The sequence below is a fragment of the Lichtheimia ornata genome, assembly GCF_029851405.1.
Source record: "Lichtheimia ornata isolate CBS 291.66 chromosome Unknown scaffold00177, whole genome shotgun sequence".
In the NCBI taxonomy this organism is placed as follows: domain Eukaryota; kingdom Fungi; phylum Mucoromycota; class Mucoromycetes; order Mucorales; family Lichtheimiaceae; genus Lichtheimia; species Lichtheimia ornata.
In genome coordinates this window covers 1-17,930 of record NW_026695496.1, presented here as the reverse complement: position 1 = coordinate 17,930, position 17,930 = coordinate 1, and the positions used below count along the sequence as shown (strand labels likewise).

The window sequence follows — 17,930 nt, the reverse complement described above, 5'->3', positions numbered from 1 at the left end:
GAACGAGCAAAAGCTAGGTCACGTGGTCACATGACCTACGACAATTTGAAAAAACAAAAAGGAATACCAGCCAATTCGGCTGTTGTAGGCAAGCTAGATGCGCGGACCGGGAATCGAACCCGGGTCATCCGCGTGGCAGGCGGATATTATACCACTAAACCATCCGCGCTTTGTTCTTGTTTTCTCGATAGCGGAATCCACCACAAAGAGGTCACTTGCCCAAAAAGGAAGGTCGTCCAATCGACACGAAAGCAGTATTATAATGTAGCGGATGACATGAGCAATTCAATGAAAGGTAAAACGAGGCATTTGGGAAGGTCAAAAGAAAGTAATTTCATAGATTGAAGTAGGTTGTCAATCATTGGTCGGAGATTTGGTATATAGCGTTGGTGGTCAACAACCGCCATCCTCCTGCAAGTGCCATTGCATAAAGCTTAAATGTGGCATCGCCCATTTGGCAGCTTACATACATAATGGAATCATATCAACATTTGGTGTGTTATTAGAAAGCCATTTTATAACAAGCATTGATCGCTAAAGTACAAATATATATATATCTCTATCCTAGGATCATTGTAGTAGCATATAACAGTAACCAATGAATGTCAAGTATGTAGATGGTGAGTGATACCAGCAGCGAGGGTGTATTGTTGTGTTTGACATTTTTGATGTTCTAGATTGTCGCTGTTGTAACAAAAGACCTTGCGATCGAAATGGTCCATGTACTACTATGCAATCATACTACAAGCTCTGACAAGTAAAGGAAAAAAGTATACCATCATTTATAGCTAGAAGCAATGAATGTATGCATTGTAGGACTTTATCTTTTGAGAACTCGTGGTTTATCTAAACCAACTCAGCGGTCGATTTTGCATGGCAGCCTCGGCGTTCCTTTTCTAGTCCTTTCCTGACCAACACTCTCCACCCCTTTTTCCTCGCCCTTTCACTCTTTCCAATCCGCCGCCGTTACAAAAGCAATGGACACGCATCTGATCAAGACAGGTATTGCCATGGCCATCTCTGAGCATTGTTGAGTGTTTTATAATAACCCATGGGCTGGGATGAAACGCGTAGTGAACAAGCTGCAAGATGCCTTTTCCACCGTTGGCGTCCACAACCCCGTTGATTTACCACAGATTGCCGTGATTGGTTCACAATCCAGTGGTAAAAGTTCTGTACTCGAGAATATTGTCGGCCGAGATTTCCTTCCTCGAGGCACTGGTATTGTCACTCGTCGTCCTTTGGTAAGTTGTTGCTGTTGCCTCATTTGGGGTTGTATGTATCTATTGACAACGAACTAGGTGCTACAACTTATCAATCGACCCTCCACCTCCTCGGGTAAAGCGAACGGCACTACGACCAACAACCATGGCGGCGGTGACTCTGAAGAAAATCACGATGAATGGGGCGAGTTCCTTCACTTGCCAGGCCAAAAGTTTTATGATTTCGACAAGATCAGAGATGAAATCGTCAAGGATACTGAATTGAAGACTGGAAAGAATTTGGGTAACTATCAGCAGTAGGGAAGAGGGTCATTGAGAGAGGGGTGTGTAAGAGACATGACATTAAATTCACATGATTGATATGTAGGTATTTCACCACAGCCCATCAATCTCAGAATCTTTTCTCCCAACGTCTTGACTTTGACCTTGGTGGATCTTCCTGGTTTGACAAAGGTAGGTCCATGTACATATATGCATATGAAGGAATCCCATCTCATTGAGTGGTAATAGGTCCCTGTTGGTGATCAACCCAAGGACATTGAGAAACAAATCCGCGAGATGATCCTCAAGTATATCACCAAGCCCAATGCCATTATCCTTGCAGTCACCGCAGCAAACAGTGATTTGGCCAACTCGGATGGCTTAAAGTTGGCACGTGAGGTGGATCCAGAAGGTCTTCGAACCATTGGCGTGTTGACCAAGATTGATTTGATGGACCAAGGCACTGATGTTATTGATATCCTGGCGGGTCGTGTCATTCCTTTGCGTTTGGGTAAGTTGGCTTGCCACCCTTAAAAACATTGCATGGGTATTCATTAAAATGATCCTAGGTTACGTGCCTGTTGTCAACCGTGGCCAGCGGGATATTGAGAGCAAAAAGTCGATCACCAAGGCATTGGATGCTGAACGAGAGTATTTCGAGAACCATCCTTCATACAAGAGCAAAGCCCAGTATTGCGGTACCCCCTTTTTGGCTCGTAAGCTCAACATGGTAAGCAAGGATGAAGATGATGATCATGATGATGGGTCAAGTTTTACTGATCATAGACCTATATATAGATCTTGATGCATCATATTCGAAACACCCTTCCTGAAATCAAAGCCAAGATTCAATCCGCCTTGGCAAAGTATCAAGCCGAATTGGCAACTCTGGGCGATCCTCTTGGTGATAGCTCTTCTCATCAAGCCAACCTGGTGCTCAACATTATCACCGAGTTTTGTACCGAATTCAGAACAATCATTGATGGTAACTCGAACGACCTTTCAAGCTTTGAACTTTCGGGAGGTGCACGTATCAGCTTTGTGTTCCATGAGTTATACGCCAATGGTGTCAAGTCGATTGATCCTTTGGACCAAATCAAGGATGCTGATATTCGTACCATTTTATACAACTCCTCTGTAAGCTATTCTCTCTCTCTCTCATGATTCTTGTTAACTAACGGACTCTATGCCAGGGATCATCGCCAGCCTTGTTTATTGCAACAACTGCCTTTGAAGTGATCATCAAGAAGCAAATCAAACGATTGGAAGACCCAAGTATTCGCTGCATTAATATGGTCTATGATGAGCTTGTGAGAATCCTTGGACAGCTATTGAACAAGCAGGTATGGATGATGATGATGAAGGTGATTTGGAGTTCTTTGTGGTTCACCATGTTGTCCTATCACTAGTTCTTTAAGCGATTCCCTACCCTCAAAGACAAGTTTTATCAAGTCGTTCTTGCCTATTTTAAAAAGCAAATGTTACCCACCAACAAGCTTGTAACGGATCTCGTTGCGTAAGTGTGGTTTAGGAAAAGGTGATCGATGAATAGGATGCTGATTTATATGGTATTAGCATGGAAGCTTGTTATATCAATACCGCACATCCTGACTTTTTGAACGGTCATCAAGCTATTGCCATGGTGAACGATCAATTGGCTCCCAAGAATCAGCCTTCACAACATCAACAGCACCCTAATGACGCACTCAAGTCTTCAAAGCAAATGCCCGCCTTGCAAACAAGTGCCACCAATAGCCCTGACCCTGATGGTGGTTCTTTCTTTGGAAGTTTCTTTTCTGGACCTAAAAAGACGAAAAAGGCTGCAGGCATGATGGAAGCTGTAAGTAACCACACACACACATCGAATGCGTGGATAAAAGCTCATTTTTCATTTCAATAGCCACCCACATCTCTTAAGGCCACTGGATCCCTCTCCGAACGTGAATTCATGGAGACTGAAGTGATCAGTATGTGGATTGATTACCATGGCAACCGTATTCCATTTACTAATTTTTTGGTATATAGAGCTCTTGATTCAATCCTATTACAATATCGTCAAGCGAACAATGATTGACATGGTTCCCAAGGCAGTCATGTTGAATCTTGTCAGCCGCGCAAAGGAGGGATTACAAGGAGAGTTGTTGGCAGAGTTATACAAGGCCGACGTGTTGGATGATTTGTTGCAGGAATCTGAGTTTACGCAGCAACGACGAAAAGAATGCAAAAAGATGATCGAGGTAGGGAATTGTTTTACTTTAAAACTTTTAAGCGTGTCATTGCTGACGTTATTCCTATGCAGGCTTTGCAAAAAGCGGATGAGATTGTTGGATCAGTGTAGTAGACCACAAGAAAGCACCACAATAAACACACCAACTTAAAAACACCACCATCATCATGCGCCATCATATCATGTGTAGCACAACATGCAACGCACACCACACAGTTGTGCGGGACGAGTTCCGGGACAAGTCACAATGATGCTATATACCCATCGACATTTGATCCCCCAACCTTTTTTCTTTCCCTTCACCCTTCCCTCCCCCCTACAATCTTTTGAACCCTCTTTCTTTTCTCTTATGTTTCATTTGTCTTGATCCATTATTACTAAAAACCAACATTCACACACACACACGCACATACAATGATGGAATCCTCTTCCTCTACCTCATTTCCGCCGACGCTTGTTTCATCACCAACGAACATATGGACAATACACGATGTCATTCTCGACTCGCCAGTATGGAAATCCAACATCATTCATCTTGAAGAACAAATCGACCAATTTGAAAAATGGGTGGATGGTTTTACCAAAGCCCTGAAACAATTCATTGACGCCGTCATCAGTAAAGTATCCTTTTGTGACACACACACACATACAACAATGCAATCTCTTTCTAATGCGTATGCATCTACATGTGTATATGTAGAATACAACGCACAGACAAGCAACCTCTGCAAACGTATTCTGCCACAAAATCTGGATGGGTCGTTGATTGGTAACGTGTCCAATTAATGCAAGAGAGAAAGAAAGAGAGGCAGTTTTGTTAATGTTTCAAAAAGACCCACAGGTAGCAGGCATGATCATTAATACTTTTGCAAGCATTCTGCAATGCCACCTTGCTTTCAAGACCAAGATGGTAAAAGGGAAAAGAGAAAAGATGTATGCATTACGTGTACTGATAAGGCAATTCATTTAGGTATCGGATCTGGAAGATAATTTGCTACATCCATTACAACAGTTTATGAAGCATGAATTGAAGGATTTTAAGGTTAGTTGGGTTTGTGAAAGGGGACTGGGCGTATGTTGAGAGCCCCATACTTGGCTCCCCACCCCTCGCGCACACATCATCAAACGTATGGATGGGGAGTGATGATATCTATATGTCTATTTTTAGGAAATCCGCAAGACATACGAACGCATGTCGGATAAATACGAAGCCCAGATGCAGCGTTATGGCGCCTTGAGCAAGACCAAGGAAGCGAGTGCACTCAGAGAGGATGCGTTTCAAGCTTATGATGTACGCAAGTCGTTCCTTAAAATGTCCAAGGATTACTTTCTTCGGATCATTGCCTTCAAAGCCAATCTTGAACATGTGCTGGTGGAATGTTTTTCATGCGCGATGGCTGCTCAAGTCGAAGAGATTGATCAAGCAACACAATCATGTACACAATCACGATCGATGCTGCCTGGATGGCAACAATGGTTGGATGAGGTATGGGTCTCAAACTTTTATGCAAGCGGAGTGTGTGTGATGAGCTGATATCCAATTTTATATAGAGTAAAGCGACAAGCGAGTATCAGCTGGAGAAAATCAGCAAAGCAACACAGCTATTGGAACACATGATGATACGGCGTGTTCGACCACAACGATCATTACGCAATTATTCAACACCCAGCAATGGTGATTTAACGGATGCTGCACCACCACCACCACCACCCATGGATAATACAACAGAAACAAATCCCATCACCAGCAGCAGTAGTCCCAGCCCACGACCCCAATTATCCAGTAGCCCCTTGCGTCGAACAAGCTCTATTGTTGGTAATGGTGGGGCATGGCTTGATGAATGCAAGGAAGGATACTTGTACACACGCATCATCATTGGAAAACCAGCACGTTATTCTTGGGTGCGACGATGGTTTTTTGTACGTGATGGATATTTTGGTTCATGCACTGTATCAACAATCAACCGAGTCAAAGGATGTATTGCCATCAATGACAAGATAAAGTTGGCGGATTGTGATTGTCATGTTATCCCCGACATGGACCGTCGCTTTTGTTTTGAAGTGGGAAATGGTGATAGGTAAGAGCATGCATGAGAAATCAGCTGACGAGAGAGAGAGAGATTAAAAGTTACCATCATCATCATCATTAGTACAATCATGGTACAAGCGGAGACGGAAGATGAAATGCAACAATGGATGCGTGCTATTGAAGACCACAAGGCATCGACACCACCACCACCACAAGTAGAAGATGAGAGTCCAGGACCTTTGCTTATATCTCGATCCATGCTTGATATTCGATTAGAAGATTGTTCAACACGTACGACAATCATGTCCAATTCACCCTTGTTATCGGCACTTTCGTCATCCTCACAACGAGAACCCGTTTCTATACCGACATCCACCACCACTGCCAAGCTTGTATCACTCATGTTAGCAAATGCACCTTCATTACCACCTTCATCTTCACTACCACCAGCACCCGCCTCATCATCGTCATCCTCTTTACCACACGCCGAATCCAACAATCCACAACAACAACAACCATCACCTGAAATACCAGCACGCTCCTCTTCCAATACACCTATTACAACAACTAATGCCAACACTAACAACAATGAACTCGGCTCACCCGCTTCAACATCATCATGGGGTATGCCATGGATCAAATCGGGTCTAAGTGCATTATCCAGTACCAGTAGTGGTACCGATGTCTATTTCAATGGGGGCGATACATTCACAAATGATCCTGGTATGCTTGTTGTTTGGCCATCGCATGTTGAAATGGAGGCCCCTGTGGTGCGATTGAATGGGTATACAGGCGAGTTGGCATCAAGACAACGGGAATTACGAAGAATCTTTCAAAGTGTACCTACTGATGAAACGGTGATTGAAGGTAATTATAATGGGGGCATGTTATTGTGTATATAGGAGGAGATTACACTTTTCTCATACATGATGATGATGATGTTATAGCCTTCTCGGCATCCTTGTACCGACAACCCACAGCAAACGCTAATACCACGAACGAGGACGATCATGGCATTTATGACAGCGAATATGGTTACAGTGGCCGAGGATACGTGACACAAAACAGATTATGGTTTTACAGCTGCACGTTGATGACATGCGTTAATACTGTGAGTCATGTGTTGGTGTTCTTGCTTCTCTCACGATGTTGACTTCATTCTTCTTTTTAGATTGTGATTCCTTTGGAAAATATCAAAGCCATCCGATTGGAACGTGCATTATCAAGTTCATCTCATGGCATGTTGATGTATGTGGAAACAAAGTCGCAACCACCAAAGACTTTTTGTTTTGGTCTTTGGTTAGAGCATGCCGAAATTGTGGGTGAAAGACTACGGATCGCTGTGGAGAATTCAAAGTCATCAGAGGTAAGGAGCTTTATTCAAGGATGGGTGTTGTAGTAGTACGACCATGCGTGCTCATATACATAATAGGGAGAGAGCACACAAGAGCTGTTTGATGTGCTACGTAGCATTGTATCCGGTAGGAACAAAGGTAGACGCCCTATCAGCCATGTGACACCTGCCAGTGCTATTCATGCCGCTGTTACGCCACTCACGGTTCAAGCCTATCCACATTCACCAAGTCAACAACGTCGACCTTATCGATCTTCTTCAGGTCCCGCATCGCCTTGTGCTGAACAACAAAAACCTATAGGTGATGATGAACAAGATACAACAACAGCAACAGCAACACGAGAAACGGCATCATCATCATCAACAAACCGCTTATCTGCAGCTGCGGATGCATTGACAGCAGCCATGGAAGCAGCTTCAACACCACCCTCTACAGCATCTTCACCAGGTCCTGGTGGTGGTGGTCATAAGCAATCCATCAACAAACATGCCGCCGATAATAATAAACCGCTTCCAGAAGGACCCGTCACATGTGAATGCACCGATCATTTGGACAAGCTGATTGCAAAGATTACCCTCCCTACAAGTGCCAAGTCATTGTACCAATACATGTTTTCAGAAAAGCAAAGTGGACAAGCAGCCGGCAAACATGGATTATGGTTCAAATTGAATGCCGCCAAACAAAATAGCGGTAAGAAGAACGCGATCATCATCCATCCCAGTATGACCCGAAAAGCTGATCTTTGTACATGTAGATCCTACCATCTCGGCATGGACATCAAATAGCGATCATGTCATGGAGCGAACATTAACCTATGTGATGCCCTTGAATAATCCAATGGGTAAGAAAAAGGTGCATGTTTTTACTATTTTCTTTGTCTCACGTGATGCCTCGTCCCTTTTTAGTGAAATCAAGAGATACAGAAGTGATTGAATCTCAACGTGTTCTTTCCGAGGATGACTCACGGTAAATCTCTAGCTCTTATTTTTTATGCGCACAGCCTCATCTTTTGTGTCATACATAGATCGTATACAATCCTCAGTATCACCAAGACACCGAGTTTACCTTATGCGGATGCATTTGAGCCGTGCATAAAATATTGCATCACCCACGTGTCACCCCACAGTTGCCAATTAACATGTCATATCGGCATTAAGTGGCTGAAGAGCATCATGGTCAAAGGTAACTAGGGTAGATGAGCTATAGTTGTAGTGGTGGTGGATTGATTGATATGTATTATTACCATTAGGGATGGTGAGCCGAGCAGCCATGAAAGGCATGAATGATACTATTGACGCCTTGATTCCCATTCTTCAATCGGACGTACGACTGATTGGTTCTGGCAAATTGGCAACCAAGGAAAAGCTTCATGAAGGCATCTCCACCACCACGCCTGTTGCAACAACATCAGCAGCAACGAGATTGCCAAAGGAACGAGATCAAACACCGTGGTCTGTTTCGCCCATTCATTCTATCATTGCTATTGTGATCTTTTTGGTGTTTGGGTATCTTTTTTCATGGCGTTCGCCAAGACATGATCAAGGGTTACAAAATGATACGATGGTGAGTGAACATCACCACCACCAACAACAACAGCAACCACCCCATATTGTATGGCGAGCCGTCTTTTTACGGGATTTGGAAGAGGGTCTAGCGCAAGGCAACATCACCCTTGAGCATGTTAATCCAAGGTAAGTAAATGTGGTGAACGAGATGATGGTTGGTCAATGCAAGAATCCCATTAACTGGATCGATGGATGGGTTACACTTAGGTTGTACAAGTCATTCCAAGCTGAGCGAGGTGGCAATTCGGTGGGGTGGAAACACACGTGGTTTAGCGCGCGACATCAACTGATGGGTGCAGAACTCAAGTATACCCGTGAACGCCTGGGTACCTTACGCTATGAAGTTTTAACAGCGTTTCAATTACTCAATGCTATGGATCGTCGAATACTTGAAAATGAATACTGGAACTGGTTAATCGATGAACAATTACGATGTCGAAACAACAACAACAGCCATGGAGGAGCAGGACCTCGTTGTAATGAGATATTAGCTGAACGAATTGATCAAAAGAGAATAGAATAATAAAAAGATGTTGTATTTCTACTCTTCTCCTCCTTTGTATGTTTGCTTTTGTTTTCTCTCTTTCTCCCCAGTTGACTCGATGGTGATACAAAATGGTTCAACATTGGCTTACTTTTGCGCCCCCCTCTCTCAATCTCCAAAAACGTATTTCGCGCGATCCACCTTGGTGGACATAGCACTTCGCGCGAGACAATGTATTGGATAAAACAAATAAAGGACAACTACCACATCACCTGTTTTTATTTCTTGCTCTTCTTTTTGTATATGAATCAAACGCAACAAGTACCCTCCACTACTACTATTACTACTACTATTACTATGCCTTACAGCAGTGCCACTACCACCACCATGTATGATGACCCTTTGTTTGATTTGAGCTGTCTACTATCATCATTCTCCCAAGATACATTTACATCTTCCCCGATCGCCGGTCATGAAAATGATCCGCATCAATTTTCTCATATGCATCACCACCAACAACAAGCCTTCACTTCCACTGCTACTTCTACTACCACCACTACCATGGATAACAATGATCCATCATATTATGGTCCCTATGTCCCACCTGTCACATTGCCTATATTAGAAGATGCACAATCATCCACTACTACCAGCAACATGTCCCATGCATCTTTATCACCTACCCCGTCATTTCCTTCTTCTCCCTATGCCCTTTCCTTGACATGTAACAATTTCTTACAACCTGATCGGCCCGTTGACTGTCCCGAAGATGACCATGATGATGGCACCATCACCACCCATAACGTCATATGCCCCCCTACCACCCACTCCTTTCCCTCCTCACTTGAAGATACCACCCAACATGATTCTCCTAAAAGAAAAAATGGTGGTCGACGTATCAAGCATGTTCCACCTTATGCATCCAATATGGTCAATCTTTATTTTCCAAAGCCCAAGAAATCATCATCATCGACAACAATCAACCAAAAGGAACAACAACGTCGACCTCCTCCTCCTCCTCCCACCACCAAAGTCACCAAAACTGAATGCCGGCGTCGTATGTTTACATGTGATGTGGAAGGATGCAACAAGAGTTTTACTCGGCCATACAATTTAAAATCGCATAAACGTACACATACGTTGGAACGGCCTTTTGCATGTGCCTTTTGTCCAAAGCAGTTTGCAAGGCAACATGATCGTAATAGGCATGCACGGCTTCATACGGGTATCAAAGCTTATATTTGTCAGCACTGTCAAAAAGGATTCGCAAGGCAAGATGCTCTTAACCGACATCAACGACCGACTTTGGATAAAGGATTTCCATGTTGTAAAAAGAAAAAAGGCAAATAAAAAAAAAGCTACAGTTGACTGCTCATTTTCTACTTGTCGGATTGAGGAGAGGAGAGGATTCAGGGCGGCGGCGCGAGGAACGCGCTAAAGTTGTTTTTTCTCTTTCTTAACACACTTTTTCGCGTGTACGCGCACATACCAAATGGTAGGTTGATTGGTCTCTGAAAGGTCATAATGCCCCCCACGCATGCTCATTGTGCTCTCGTGTATAGTCAAGTTCCGATCGTAAAAGAAGAAGAGACAGTCTTCAGGGTGGTGCAGACGACGACCATGCCTCTCCAGCAGCAGCACCTGGATCACCTTTGCCATCCGATCCTCTTCCCTCTGAAGTGCTCCCCTCGTCACCAGCGCCCTTCTTTTCTGAAATCGAATACCGTAACGATGCTGACGACGTGATTGACGATGAAGAAGCCATTGAATCCGATGGAGGTGAAGATCTCTTTGGCTCTGACATGGAAAGGTAAAGACGATACATATAAAAAAGGGGTGGCAAAGTTGGATTGATTGTTGTCATAGAGATTATCAGGTCAACCCACAATTGGATCGATATGAAGAACGAGGCCTTGATGAAGAAGACTATGATCCCTTGGATCTTGCTACACGCAACGCAGTGGATGCTCAACTACGACGCCGTGATGTGGAGATTCGTCGACGTGAAGGCCGACTTGCCAATGCCTTTATGGATGGCCTTGATGATGAAGAAGAAGCCGGCATGCCTATCATCACTTCTCGTCCTCGACGCAGACATAATTATGACGTGGATCCATTGGATGATATGGAGGATGGTGCTGTGGTATGTTGTGTGTGTGTGTTATACAACATGTTTCACTGATGTCAAAAAATTCTTTTTCTAGCCTGAAATGTCCTTGGAGGATTTGCGTAATGTCAAGACTGCCAGTATCAGTGAATGGGTCAGCCAAGAAGCACCTCGACGAGCCGTCAAGCGTGAATTCAAAAACTTTTTGCAAACCTATGTGGATGAACATGGTACTTCAGTTTATGGTGAACGTATTCGTGACATGGGTGAACGTAAGTACATGATGGGAGAGAAAAACGAATCATTGGATTAATGGATAGAATATAGGCAACAAGGAATCGTTTGAAATCAACTATGAGCAATTGGTGGAAAGCAAACCTGTGCTTGCCTACTTTTTGGCCAATGCTCCCATTGCCATGTTCAAGATTCTCGATGAAGTGGCTCTTGAGGTGACCTTGATGCAATATCCTGAATACGAACGCATTCATCGTGAAATCCATATCCGCATCACCGATTTGCCTACTGTCAACACCCTTCGCGACTTGCGTCAGAGCCAACTCAATTGCCTTGTTCGTGTCAATGGTGTTGTTACACGTCGTACCGGTGTCTTTCCTCAGCTCAAATGGGTCAAATACAACTGCGGCAAATGTAACGAATTGCTCGGCCCCTTTTATCAAGATATTCACAGCGAAATCAAGATTCGTACTTGTCCCAGCTGTCAAAGCAAAGGTCCTTTCAACGTCAACATGGAGCAAACAGTCTACCGCAACTATCAAAAGCTCACCATCCAAGAAAGCCCTGGTACCGTTCCCCCTGGTCGTCTTCCTCGCCATCGTGAAGTTATTTGCTTGTGGGATCTTATTGATGCTGCCAAGCCTGGTGAAGAAATTGTAAGTATTGGGGACGTGGCATGTGGATTTATTATACAAGAGGACTCACCTTTGTCATATAGGAAGTGATCGGTGTTTACAGAAACAACTTTGATGCGTCATTGAGTACCAAGAATGGTTTCCCTGTATTCGCCACCATCATTGAAGCCAACTATATCAACAAAAAGGAGGACATGTTTGCTGCCTATCGATTGACCGACGATGATAAAAAGATGATTCAAAACATGGCCAAGGATAAGCGGATTGGTCGCAAGGTATGATTCAAAAAGAACGAGTTGTAAAAGAGAATGGTATTCTTATTGGCAACATGGTATGTAGATCATGAAGAGCATTGCGCCATCCATCTATGGACACGATGATATCAAACGAGCCATTGCCTTGTCGCTCTTTAGTGGTGTTCCCAAGAATATTCAGGGCAAGCATCAAATTCGTGGTGATGTCAATATCCTTATGCTTGGTGATCCTGGTACCGCCAAGTCGCAATTCCTAAAGTATATCGAAAAGACAGCCCATCGAGCAGTATTCACAACCGGCCAAGGTGCCAGTGCTGTCGGTTTAACAGCCTCTGTGCACAAGGATCCAATTACTCGGGAATGGACACTTGAAGGTGGTGCGCTTGTATTGGCTGATCGTGGTGTTTGTTTGATTGATGAGTTTGACAAGATGAATGACGCTGACAGGTAAAATGGGCATATCCAAAGAAAGGGGAAGAGGGAGATGATGATATTAACCCCTCATGTGTGTGGATAGAACATCCATTCACGAAGCCATGGAACAACAATCGATTTCTATATCCAAAGCTGGTATTGTCACAACGCTGCAGGCTCGGTGTTCAGTGATTGCAGCGGCCAATCCTATTCGTGGTCGATACAATGCATCCATACCGTTTGCACAAAACGTCGAATTGACCGAACCCATTTTATCTCGTTTCGATGTCCTTTGTGTTGTCAAGGACACGGTTGAACCTGAACAAGACCATATTCTTGCCGAAAATGTGATCAGCAGCCATATTCGCAGCCATCCACAATTTGACGCCAACAATGATCATGCCTTGCCCGCCGAAGAAGACGCTGATCTTATTCCTCAAGACATTCTTCGCAAGTACATCATGTATGCTCGTGAAAAGATCCATCCCAAATTGCATCAACTCGACGAAGATAAGCTCTCACGCCTGTATTCCGAATTACGTCGCGAGTCCCTCGTCAGCGGTAGTATCCCCATCACCGTACGTCACTTGGAATCCATGGTCCGATTAGCTGAAGCACACGCCAAAATGCACCTTCGAGAATACGTACGATCAGATGATGTCGATATGGCTATCAAGGTGGCATTGGAAAGCTTCATCAGCGCACAGAAATTCAGCATGATGAATACACTGAGAAAGGTAAACAATGGCCACTGTAACCTATGCAAATAGCAAACTCACCTATATCTTTATTCTTAATGTAGCGTTTCCGCCAATACATTACAAGTGCCCAAGACCGAGACGAATTGTTACTTTCTACCTTGGAATCTATATGCCGTGAAAAGTCTCGATTGCATCAAATTCGCCACCGGGCGGTTCCTTCAGAGATTAAGGTGGATGTAGAGGATCTCGAAAGCAGGGTATGTGTGTCCATGTGTGTGTGTATGTATCCCTTCCCTTTTCCACTCACACCGCTTATTTTAGGCCCGTCTCATGAAAATATACAACATTGAATACTTCCTCAACTCGCAACTTTTCTCCAAACACAACTTTATCCACGACACCGATGCACGTGTTATTATCAAACGTTATAATTAGCCATTCTCTTCTGTAAAACTTTTAAGCATTTGTTCCATTTCCTTGTCCTCAGGTCGTAATGTTGTGCATAATAGTTGGAACCGTTTGAACATGCGTGATTCCTAGCATCATCATGGTTGGATTGGGTTGGCTTTGAAGTAGGGTGAAGGGTATATATTACCTCGGGTGTCATGGATGGTCTTGATACAGTGGAAGGTGCTTGAGATGATGATGGCGTGGATGAGACTGGAAAGAAAGAATGAACTGTCATGGATTGAACATGGGATAAATGTAAAAAAAGTACCTTTTTCTTTCATTTCCTTTGTTGCCATATGTGTCTTGTAATAATGCGATCGCTTCTCCTTTTCTGCTGCCTCCTTCGTTAATTGGTCCAATCGCTGCTTTTCATTCTTGACATGAAGCTTGAGTTGTTCCAAACGCTGGGTCAATTGAGGTCTTTTATCTGGAGTCGCTGATGATGCTGGTGGTGGCGGCGGCGGTGGTGGAGATGTGGATGCCTACAAACATGGCTTTAATATATACACCCGATGATATTCTCATCCATGCATACCTGTTGTTGTTGTTGTTGTTGGCGCATTTGTTCTACTTGTTCAGCCTGTTGATCCACCTAAACACACACACGCACACATCAATCATTCGCATCCTCCATGGACTCACTATTTACTTACCTTTGCTTGTAGTTCCTCTTCTTCCTGCGCCATTGCTTTCAACTGTTTCCTTATCTCGGCAAGAATCTCTTCAGCTTTGGGTCGTATCGTGGCTTCAAGATCGGCACGAGCATCACGGATCTCATTTTCAGAGACAACCTCGTATTTCTAGATAACGTAAAGAGGGTATGTTAATAATAACATTGTATACACTCATATCCTCTCTTCACCTTTTCAAATGCCACTACACGCCGTAAACGTCCGGAATCGGCAGTCGCATCCTTGAGTACATTGACTGATTGTTGGAGCTACGTAAAAGGTGGGTGCGTGCGTCCCTCATTGAGTTCAACTTTGCAAAGGAACAACATTGAAAAGAAACAACAACTCACGGTATTCACTGTCGATGCAAGGCTGGCAACGCAATCTCGTAACTCTTTGGGGACATTGGCAGGTTTGACCCATTCTTGATCAGCAGGGTCAGGGACTCGTTTGCGTTTGTTCGTTCGGGATTCCATTGTTGTGCAAGAAGTTGTGTATTGCGCTTGTGTCACACACACGCGTCTTTTTTTCATGCGGACATTATTGTATTGTGTATAGCTCGCTAGTTTGCTTGGATAGCATGTTGAAGGATCTTACTTTGAAATAAAAGACACATTCATGGAATGGGTATAGCATCACAAGAGGAAAAAGTGGGATACAGGATCGATGACTTTAGCGTAGTAACTAGCGCCAACAATACTAGAGACGATGTCTAAGAGTCCATCCAACTGACAACATTTGATTGCACATAAGCCATGTCATCCTTTTTAATAAGGATAAGACTTGCTTCGCTCGTAGACGTTGACTTCTCGTTGAATGGTTTAATGGAGTATCGATCTTTCAATAAGCTTACTCTACACGTGTACGCAATCGCATTACAATCTCGTAGTAATCCATCTTTGAAGGAATCTGCAACACTTGGCCATCCATATTTACAATAAGAAACTACCTTTTAATCAGCTTCCCTGGAACATTCTTCACCACAGCGATCATATCAGCACATCCTACTTGATTTGCAGCTACATCAACGGCGAGCTAATAGCCTTTACCTCCCATATCCAACTGTTGCCCAATCCAATGCGTGTGGACGATTACCCTGCTCCATCTCAACATTCCCATCCCTCAACTTTCTTGATCCGAGAGGATTTGATGTTCATCCTACTTATGTTTCCATGAAAGTGATCCACATCTTGTACGTGTAAGCTGATCGTATGATACTTTAATCATTATGTTAAATACAATTTACATTCAATAAAAGTCGAAAAATGGGACATCATGGTGTGTGGGTGTTTATAAAGTAAATATGATATAGGAGCAGCATTGGACATTGAATAAGGTACGGGTGAATCACATAGAGTAAACAGGGATAATTGTGTCATTGCGTTCTTAGCTGCTGCCGTCATAACCATCCTTCACCCATGATTGTAAAATAGCTGCTGCATGCGTTGACGAGAGTATTTCCAATACCATCCATGGCTGTAAGACACCTTCTTTCGTCAAAGGTATAAGACATCACATCAATCCCATCCAATCCATCATCATCTTTAGCCGTTTCCACGTGACATGATCCATCCTTCCTGCTGACAACGCGACAAGCAACCACAGCAACATTCCAGGATATCTCATCACTGCACTTGATCGCGTCCATCCATCAAATCCAACATGTTGGTTGAAAAAAGCCATGTGATCGCCGCCGGTATGCTTGCTCTCCCATCCGGTTGTTGGTCTATCTCTTTCTTGGTCGTTTCTATCGCAGCTCAACCAGGTGAGGATTGCTTGTATTGCAGGGTGCTTGATAGCTGACAAGACATCATCCATTGAAATCCGTATGCACCAAAGGAAGTTGTTACACGTAAATAAAGTTGCTTTTACACAATGGCTTCATGCTATAAAGGTCACAATGCAGGTTGCTGCAGGTAACAAAAGACCTTGCTACGGGCAAGTGCTGTTACGTTTGGTTGTGGCAGAGGAACGTGTAAGAGCGTGTGTTGTAGTAGAATGACAAGGTTGTGAACGCTGTTTGAGACAATGGAGCGAATAGCAACTGCTGGAATGAATGCTGTTACGTTTGATCATGGCAGAGGGGGGTCCAAGCGCGTGTGTTGTGTCAAGAGACTCGATTGTTGTAGAAGAGTAACAAGAAGGCTGTGTACACGCCATGAACTCGCCATTCAACCAAAGACAGTTGGATCAAGGCAAGTGTAGGATTGACATGATGGATTGAAGCAGGACAATCGTTCGCAGGTGTTAGTTGTATACTTGAATGGGCCAACAGTTGAGAATGGGAGGAAGAGGGAATAAAGTGTGAGTGGAAGAAGTGGAAATTAAATAGGCGGACACCTCTTGTATAAATCCATGTACACACTGTACATTCAAACTTGGATATTGAGATCGCCCCTCTCGAACCTGAAACTTTCACACAAGGTGCTTTGGGACATGCTGATCAATATTGTGTTAAAAAAGACCTCATGTTCATTTAAAAATATTGAAGGGGAGGGTACAATGTGGGATTTACTATGGAGATCGGAAAGCATGGCAGCGCCGGATTCATGATCTATGGAAATAGTATGTATTACCTTGGGATTACCCATCTCGAACATGAGACTTTGTCAGAAGGTTCGCTGGGTCATGCTGATCAACTTCATTCATTTAAAAGTCGCAGACTTCGTTGTGAAGATTTAAAATGCGGGGGCGATCCAAATGGTGGATGATGGGATCAAAAGAGCGGACGGCCCACCGCCCCGAAGTTGCCTACCTCCAACTTGAAAATTGGTCAGAAGGGTGCTCTCGAGCATGCTGATCAACTTTTTCATAATAGACACCTCACACTTCATTTGAAAATTTTGAATGGGAGCGTCCAAAAGTTTGAAAGACGGAGACATTCGCAGGGTCTGCGATTCATTAATTTTCAGGTTTGCTGTTCTAGCGTAGCTCAGTCAAATCGGCTCAGATCAAGAAACTTGAATGATGGAAATGTTCGGCTGGAGCAGGAGAATCGTTCACATGCAGTGGATTTTGCAACAACGCTGATTGTGAGGAAATGGCTGATAGCGCGCAATATATGGACTACTGTGGATAGACCATAAAGTATACTCCATCAATCCTTCCAGTCATGCAAAGTAGCTGTGTTACACAAACACGTCCCTCTCCATCTTTTGCTCTGTCAGGGTCTAGCTACTTTACATTAAACAAAGACCACTCTTCACATAGCATCACGCTTACAAACATAAAGGTGCCTGTATCTCCAAACTTTACAATGAAACGTGGGGTTTTTATTAGAGCAATGGGCTCGGCTTGGCCAACTGCACCTTGTGTGAAAG

The 17,930-nt window shown here is 43.7% G+C and overlaps 5 protein-coding genes and 1 non-coding gene across 6 annotated transcripts; 4 read left to right on the top strand and 2 right to left on the bottom strand.

The window, feature by feature from the left end:
- Positions 1-98: 98 nt before the first annotated feature.
- On the bottom strand, positions 99-169 carry O0I10_012916. The gene has a single exon. It is a non-coding gene; the product is annotated as a tRNA-Gly (tRNA).
- An 808-nt stretch (positions 170-977) lies between these two features.
- Positions 978-3,822, top strand: O0I10_012915 (uncharacterized protein; the record flags this gene model as incomplete). Its single annotated transcript, XM_058492798.1, has 13 exons — positions 978-1,002; positions 1,075-1,244; positions 1,302-1,506; positions 1,591-1,676; positions 1,734-1,995; positions 2,054-2,214; positions 2,283-2,621; positions 2,678-2,827; positions 2,894-3,000; positions 3,060-3,324; positions 3,385-3,451; positions 3,510-3,721; positions 3,784-3,822. The coding sequence occupies 13 exons, from the start codon at positions 978-980 to the stop codon at positions 3,820-3,822; spliced, it is 2,088 nt and encodes a 695-aa protein (XP_058336440.1).
- Positions 3,823-4,125: 303 nt separating this feature from the next.
- Positions 4,126-9,183, top strand: O0I10_012914 (uncharacterized protein; the record flags this gene model as incomplete). Its single annotated transcript, XM_058492797.1, has 15 exons — positions 4,126-4,327; positions 4,412-4,480; positions 4,545-4,621; positions 4,682-4,753; positions 4,880-5,197; positions 5,263-5,789; positions 5,862-6,607; positions 6,688-6,851; positions 6,912-7,106; positions 7,173-7,785; positions 7,850-7,936; positions 8,001-8,061; positions 8,120-8,277; positions 8,345-8,786; positions 8,868-9,183. 15 exons carry the CDS (start codon positions 4,126-4,128, stop codon positions 9,181-9,183), a joined length of 4,047 nt encoding a protein of 1,348 aa, XP_058336439.1.
- Positions 9,184-9,447: 264 nt separating this feature from the next.
- Positions 9,448-10,494, top strand: O0I10_012913 (uncharacterized protein; the record flags this gene model as incomplete). The annotated part of the gene is made up of 1 exon (XM_058492796.1): positions 9,448-10,494. The coding sequence occupies one exon, from the start codon at positions 9,448-9,450 to the stop codon at positions 10,492-10,494; it is 1,047 nt and encodes a 348-aa protein (XP_058336438.1).
- A 142-nt stretch (positions 10,495-10,636) lies between these two features.
- On the top strand, positions 10,637-13,924 carry O0I10_012912 (uncharacterized protein; the record flags this gene model as incomplete). Its single annotated transcript, XM_058492795.1, has 10 exons — positions 10,637-10,639; positions 10,707-10,954; positions 11,011-11,287; positions 11,349-11,523; positions 11,579-12,141; positions 12,204-12,395; positions 12,460-12,821; positions 12,892-13,525; positions 13,591-13,746; positions 13,811-13,924. 10 exons carry the CDS (start codon positions 10,637-10,639, stop codon positions 13,922-13,924), a joined length of 2,724 nt encoding a protein of 907 aa, XP_058336437.1.
- Positions 13,925-13,945: 21 nt separating this feature from the next.
- O0I10_012911 (uncharacterized protein) lies at positions 13,946-15,086 on the bottom strand (the record flags this gene model as incomplete). The annotated part of the gene is made up of 7 exons (XM_058492794.1): positions 13,946-13,965; positions 14,006-14,149; positions 14,208-14,421; positions 14,475-14,531; positions 14,593-14,739; positions 14,802-14,879; positions 14,961-15,086. The coding sequence occupies 7 exons, from the start codon at positions 15,084-15,086 to the stop codon at positions 13,946-13,948; spliced, it is 786 nt and encodes a 261-aa protein (XP_058336436.1).
- Between the last annotated feature and the right edge of the window lie 2,844 nt (positions 15,087-17,930).